Genomic DNA, 7,500 nt, shown 5'->3' on the forward strand with positions numbered 1-7,500 from the left:
ATTCAAAATGACACTGAACTTGGGACGCCTGGTGACGAGTATAATATGTTCTGGAGGGAGGGGAGTCCCAAATTGCTAAAAACAAAACTCACTGAGCAACCTGGGACTCCCCTCCCTTCAGGGGGACTTATTATACTCGTCACCAGGCGTCCCGAGTTCAGTGCCATTTTGAATTGGACACTTTGCGAGGACAACGGTTTCTGGCCGCCATTTTTGCAAGTTAACTTACAAGTTCTAGGGAGTCTGGTGGCTTCGCGTTGCTACCTGGAGATGCTTCAGTGGATTCATGGTTTAGAAAGATTCATTTTCCACGAGCCTGGCGTGTTTATTTAGCGACTGGATTCGATTTTCGCAAAAAATCGTGCTTGTTTTGGGTCGATTGGAGTCCCGACGCTGGCTTCCGTCTCCTACCTTGTCCCTGTATTATGAAAGAAGGTGAACGGGGACCATTTTCCCCGAAACTTCGTGTACGTATTAAAGACAACAACAGCTCACCACATGGTAAGTTTCATCGATTTTTATTTCCATTTTCTTGCAAATTTCGCCTCATATGTTCTCTATATTTACCTATGTGGCACACACAGTGAGCCTGGGTTACCTGTGATATACCAATCACAATTAAAACTGCATTTTAAATGAACCAGTCACAAACTTCAATATAATCACCATAGGATCGACAACTAAGTCTCGACAAGCGAAATTTTAAACAAAATCATAAAATCATAAGAAAAATTACGCCTTTCACCATCTTTTTGTCCTTTCTAAGATCTCTGGAAAATGTAATATTTATGATTAATTGCTAACAGGGCTTCATGTCGTCCAATTCTGTCCGTAATCATACTCTTGATTAACAAATTGGACTGCCGCGGATTTTGTTAATCATTCGCATGATTACAGACCGAATTAGATTCCACTTATTATTATTATTTCCATTACAAATCATCAGCGTGCTGTAGCCTCTCACAACAACAACAGCACATAGAACTGATTTATAATAACACGTTACTACAAGTGTGTTTTTGTTAAATAATTAACCCTTGTAAATTTTGGAAACTCCTTACACCGTCTTTGTCTTTTGCAAGCTTCAAAACTTATAAAGCCCCTAACCGTTCAATTTGTTTTTTTGGGGGGAGGGGGGGAGGGGGGATAGATTTTCATATTTTTCAAGAACTCATTTTCAGAAAACCTTTTAAAATATATTGAGTCCTGATTTTTTTACGAGCGCTAAAAGTGAAGTTTTTTTACCTATCGTTTGCATTAGTCTCCCACTCGGCCAAATGTGTCCATATATTGAGCGTGACGTAAAAAAACGACATCGTGCAAGCTTTGAGTTGTTGGAATGTCCTTTTCTTACGTCACAGCTAAGTGTCAAATATCGGACGCTTCTCATTGGCCTGTTGCTAATGGTCCCACGAGCCAATAAATTGTCCAGCGGGGCTTGTAGCTCGCAAAATTAAAAATTTTACTAACTTCAAGCGCTCGTAAAAAACATCAGGATTCAATATTCTTAAAACATTTTTCCGAAAATGCGTTCTTGAAAGATATGAAAATCTACCCAAAAAAAAAAGTTGAAGGGTTAGGGGCACTTTAAAAAAAACTAAACTAAACACATAACTTGTTTCTTGACCGAGTCACAAGGGGCAGGGGTCGATTTCTGATTTGACGTCACAAGCTACTTGGCATGCATGTTTTCAACCTCCTTCCCCAGGACCTCTCCCTTGGAAATCAGTTTATTACGTCACATCAGGAATCTAGCCACGCACCCTTTTGACTCAGTCATAAAACACTCAGGGAGCATGCGTTTCTTTTTTTCGAATGAAAGGTTAGTTTCCAAACAAACTGTGGTGCCAAGTCAGTGAGAAAGTGAAACACTAAACTTTTGCATCACATCGTCGCTCCGCACAATTTTATGACCTGAGCATTGGCAGCCAAAGACAAGTGTTTCAGCCTTGTTAGGCCTCAGCAGCAAGGCGTACCGCCGGACATTCAATGGATAAACACCCATCTTCGAACGACCTCGACAGCCAATCTACGAGGTGGCAGCTCCTATATATGCGGCTAACGATCAGGCAACATTACTAGGTATTCTAATAAACGTGACATAAACTATAACTATTAACTAACCGAAATTGTTTGATGACGCCTTGTAAAGTCAATACTAGCACTCCTTACTCTTTTCAAGCCGACTTACAGTAAACTTCTTCATTGAAACAGCATTTAAATTTGGTACACAAACGAATATTATCACCGTAACATTCTAAAGCTGAAGTGTAAGACATCATTTGGCCGGCTTACCATTTTAATGCAAAAGGTAACATTCTAAAGCTGAAGTGTAAGACATCATTTGGCCGGCTTACCATTTTAATGCAAAAGGTGACAGTTGAACGGCACTTCGAAGTTGCTTTGTAGCAAACTCCAAATGATCCATTTCCTAATTTTTCCTCCACAGAATAGTGTTGATTTTCCTTAAATTGTCCACCCTGAATGTCGAATATTTCCTGCAAGTGCCCAAGAAAAAGAGAATAGACCTTTTTCGCTTGTACATCTTGTTCACCCAATACAGATCATGTGATAATACTAAGGAGGTTTGGTCCTTTGCTTTGTTCATTAAAAATAGTGCATGCAGACATATTCATGCTTGCATGCACTCTTTATAATGAACAAAACAAAGGATCAAACCTCCTAAGTATTATCACATGATCCGTATTGGGTAAACAAAATTAAAATGTACAATCGAAAAAGGTCTATTCGTTAAAAAAATGTGAGATTATATATCTTCAGTAAGAATATACTAAACCAATGATTGGAACCTTCTTCGCGGGACGTTCTTTTGGCTCGTCAATCAATCTTTGTTCGTGCGAGGCGCCAAAGGAATGCCCGCTTTTGCGATGGTGCTTTTAAGTTGCGGAATTGGCGCATGCGTGGTTACAGCAACCGCTTCCCCCCTCACCACTTACCGAAAAAGCCTCAGTCCGCTTAAAATTTTGAGTTGACGTTTCTCGTTCTCTACTCTGTTTCGATGCAAGAACCGCACCCGCATTACAAGAGCTCAAAAAAAAAAAAAAAAAAAAGGAAAAGAAAAAAAAAACGTTTCAATTTGCTTTATTCTATCTTGAAGCTCATGCAAAACTCTCAAATTGTCAAGATAGGAAAAACAAGAAACTGATACCAAATACATGGGAGAGGCAAGAAAAAGAGAAGCGACTACAGCCTCGATAGAACATCACCAGAAATCAAGGCCAGGTAATGAGAATTTCAAAATGTTTTGCCATTAAGACAATAAAAATTTGCTAAGGTTGCGTTGATAACTACGAGGATCATAGCTTCACTTGATAAGACAATAAAGTTCATGCTCACGGGAATAAATTAAATCAACAGGGGTATAAAAATAATCTGAGATTATTTTTCTAATAAAAAGGGTGACAAATTACTCCTTAATTTCGGCGCGAAATTTCAGCGTTGATTTCCCATGTGAAATTTACAATGTTGCCATGGCAATTTTTTTCCTTTGGTGAAGCTCATGACACTAATCTTGTATTCTTCAATTTCTGGAAATGTGGATACACAAAAAAATCAAGGCCTCAAGCGCTTAATAGTCTTGTTGTTCAGCAACTGTTGTATATGCGGACATTTTGTCCTTGAGTTTCGCAAAAGTTCTCAGAAAATCGAACGTATAAACCTGAAACTCACCTGTTTCGTTGTTCAAGGATATAGGGCTTTAGAGGATAAGCACAATGCAACATCACAGAAGCAGGAGTCAATTTTTGAAAATAACTTGCGAACGATGCGAAAATGTGCAAGGCTTAATTTGTCCTTGACTTACAATTTCTCAAATGACAAACAAAACAAAACTCATAAACCAAACAATACGAAGTTTGCAAAAGCATTTAATTCTGCCAGGTTTGTATAAAGAATAAAAAACAATCATTACCAAGCAGCATTTTCACGCAAACACGAGTGACGATGCTTGCACACAAACACGAGGTATTGTGCCAGGTTACTAAGCCGTTGAACAATCGTGTTTTATTCGAAGAAACAGAAATGCCTTTTAAAGCTTTCCGCCTTTGGAAAACGAAAATTTCCAGTGTCTATTTTATATTTGTGCTTGTGAGTATCTTCAACATTTAGAGTTGGACAAACCCTTTTTCATTTCAACTGGAATTGCTTACATTCGTTTTGAAGTCTTTTGTCATTCATTTTGAAGTCTTTTACAATGTATCGGCTTTTGTCCACTGTGTTTGTTATGCCCAAGACAACATTATTAAGTTAAATTTGAATTGATTACTCAGCTGGAACTTGGCTCAAAATCTTTGACCCGTGTATAAATCGAGGGAGATTTTTGGAGCTTCTTTTGAGGCCATAAAAGGTCGACTTATACACGGGTAAATAAGGTATATGTTTTAAAAAACATATTACCAACCAAAACTACATGATTAAATATTCGCATATTCAATCAAATGGAACATGAAAGAATCACGCAGCATGACATTCTCGGATATAAAGAAAGGGGGTTTTCCCGTGATTTTTAACCAACCACAAGCTTCACATTTTGACTTCACAATTGTGAAATTTTTCAGTGAAACTTTTCAAACTTGTGTAACCTGCGATCAGGCTCTATTTTAGTTTCGCATGGTAAGAGAACATATGGGCCAAGCTAAAAATGGGCTTGATCGCAGGTTAAAATTTGTGAAATTATTTTGTGAAGTTGCATGCATGAAGTGTTTTTAAATATTCGCATAATCAAGTTGAAAAGGAAAAAATCACCATAGCGTGTCATTTGACATCCTCGGAGACCCAGGGGCAGATCACGGCGGCAAGGGAAGTCTAAAGGGCAAAAGAAAATGGCGACGAAGAAAAGCATAGTACGGTGAGAATAACCCCTGGGGACACGTCCTTACCAGACCAGTTCCAAACAGTAGAGGTCATTCTCAATTCTGATTGGCACCAGAAATTCTTTGTGTTTTTCTCCCCAATCAGAGGTGAGCAGGCCGTGAAGTTGTTTCGTGAATCACTTGATCGCCAAACTCGCCTGGTTCGTTTGGCAAAGTTTTGCTCGAGGAGAAAAGTCTCAATCACAGCACAAAATGTACAGGAAATCGTTCGAAATATCGGCGGAGAAATACGCTGGACCTTTCGCAGGTGATTAATTTTGATCTGACAATTGAATTATTTTTATTCTGCCCCCTTTTCCTAGTCGAGGTATTTCTAGATTTCTTGTATCAATTGCTGTTGCTGAAACTTTGCTAATCTTGAGAGCAAACATTTGCTTTTGAATGCTGCCAAAGTAACAGCTGATGTGTTCCTTAATAGCCTTGCAAAGGGCAATACCCATCCAGGCTGTGCAAATGTGCTGGCAATTCCTTTGAGATAATTTTACTTGGATAATGGGCAATAATATGAATTAAAGACAGTTTAAAAGAACATATGAAAGAGACTGTGAATATTTTATGAGCACCGTTAGTTGGGTTGTCATTAATGTTTTAAGCCACATTAATTTTGCTGTAAGGAAATTCTTGTCTGCTCTTTCCTGTTTCCTACAAAAGTGTGCTGTGTATTCGACCGTCCTAACAACAACAAAGTCCTGAGGTTTCTAACACAATGCTGAAAGAAATCTTCTCCAATAATAAAATGAGTTTGGATCCAGGTAGTACATAATATTCTGAGTTGTACCTCTGCAAATATAAAATCTTCACCTTGATATTTCTCTTAACAGCAAAGATCCCAAAAATGTGACAACTTTTAATAACTAATTCACATTCTTTCAATGTTTTTATGGACACATCAGAAAAAGTAGCACAATATTTCAGTTTAGGGAAACAAAACTGAACTGCAAAAAATGAACCACTCTTTCTATAGTACAAGTATGTACCTGGACATAGTTGAACAACAATAATTATTATAATAATAGTTATTATTATTGTTGTTCAACTGTGTCCAGCAGCTTGGGTTTAAAATAAGCATAAATATTATACTCAGACAAAATGCAAAATGTCACTGCAATATTAATCTAGATAGATAAATCTTTGAAGAGGTAAAAGAGCACTCTACAGAATGAGAGAAATGTGGTGACACATAAAAACATAAATTATTATTTTTATTTTAAGGAAGCTCGAAAGGAATTTCCACTCTTAATAGTTGTGTGTCCAATGGAAAAAGATTACTCCAATCCTTACAAAAGGGCAACAGCTTCATACCTGTGTAATACTATTGTGAGGCAATGTTTTAAAGGGTGTTTGCTGGGTCCCAACTGGTGCTATGGTAATGGTACAGTGCTGTTCAAAGACCCTCTAAAACTTGGTGTTTGAAAAGTACCTCGAAAACCAATTCACCGAGGAGTATTTGTTTTTTAGATTTCAAAACCATATCATAATTCTCTGACCCAGTACATGATGTGAAAAAGAACTATAAACTGAAGTAGAGTTTAAATATTTATGAAAAAGATGAAAAAACTCCACTAGATAATTTTTTGAAATTCACTTTAAGAATGCAAAATAACACTTCTCACTTGTTTCCAAACAAATCAGGAAAGGACGCTGGACGAACTTTTGAGATAAACCTGACCAAAGCTAGCAAACTCTATTTCTGGTTGTATTAGTCTCGATTCATTATCCTCTGGAGCGGCTTAGGTGGCATGTGTGGCATTAAGCCAGAGCACTCGGCTGAACACCTGTTCTGAGCCTCCTAAAGAATAAGGATATGGCATCTTTTGTAATAAGTTAAGTAGTTCACAATAAACTTGAAACTTATAATGGCAAATTTTGTTTTCTAGTACACTCAGTATAACAAAACATGTGTTTCTACATCAACATACAGTGGGTGTGTATGTTTACATATCATGATCATGTATATATTGAAAGAATGTGAATATATATATATATATATATATATAAATTCGTTTCCGTAACCACAAGTCCTCTATGATCATTAAAAAATGTTCTTGTGAAGTTGCCATTCACTTCAACAAAGAACCTTATACTCTAGCAGATTTTGAATTTTGAATTATTGAACAGTTATGTAACCTCAGCGTTAACAACAATAGTATTGATGACCGTCTGCTCACAAGAGAGGCTTTTTGGTGTTCTCAATTATGCACAATGAAACCGCATGGACTTAACAAAAGGTGCGAGTTTAATTCCAGGAATAGGATTCGTTACAATTAACACCATCTTGCTGCTGTATTTTATTGTATTTTATTTACGATTTAGCAGGTGTTTTTTACTATTTTAAATTTTTTTTACGTAATTCTTATGGAATATTATGTAAATAATTATAAATTCTCTGTCTTCTTTGTAAACTATTGTTTTTTAACTTATTTAAAGCCTCTTCACTTTTTGTATATTTTATTCCGAGTATCGATTTTGTAAGTGCTGAAGAAGCCCAAACGGGCGAAACGTCCATATTAAAGACCACAAACGAGAAAAATTCGCTTCTTCTTCTGTTTATTCAACCTATGATTATTCAAAGAAGAAACGTGCTGTATCCACTTGATCTTTTTCTCCA

General features: G+C 37.0%; 2 protein-coding genes across 3 annotated transcripts in view; one reads left to right on the top strand and one right to left on the bottom strand.

The window, feature by feature from the left end:
* LOC138014610 (uncharacterized) overlaps window positions 1–2,856 on the bottom strand; it is a 12,308-nt gene extending 9,452 nt beyond the window's left edge. The window contains exons 1-2 of the mRNA XM_068861737.1: window positions 2,811–2,856; window positions 2,358–2,498 (exon numbers count right to left, since the gene is read on the bottom strand). Of these exons, the coding sequence (XP_068717838.1) occupies window positions 2,358–2,360 (3 nt within the window). The 5' untranslated portion in view covers window positions 2,361–2,498; window positions 2,811–2,856. The remainder of the gene's footprint in view (window positions 1–2,357; window positions 2,499–2,810) is intronic.
* LOC138014613 (uncharacterized) overlaps window positions 1–7,500 on the top strand; it is a 102,438-nt gene that overhangs the window by 48,277 nt on the left and 46,661 nt on the right. The window lies entirely within an intron of this gene.

Source organism: Montipora capricornis, chromosome 8 (genome assembly GCF_036669925.1).
Source record: "Montipora capricornis isolate CH-2021 chromosome 8, ASM3666992v2, whole genome shotgun sequence".
Classification (NCBI taxonomy): Eukaryota; Metazoa; Cnidaria; class Anthozoa; order Scleractinia; family Acroporidae; genus Montipora; species Montipora capricornis.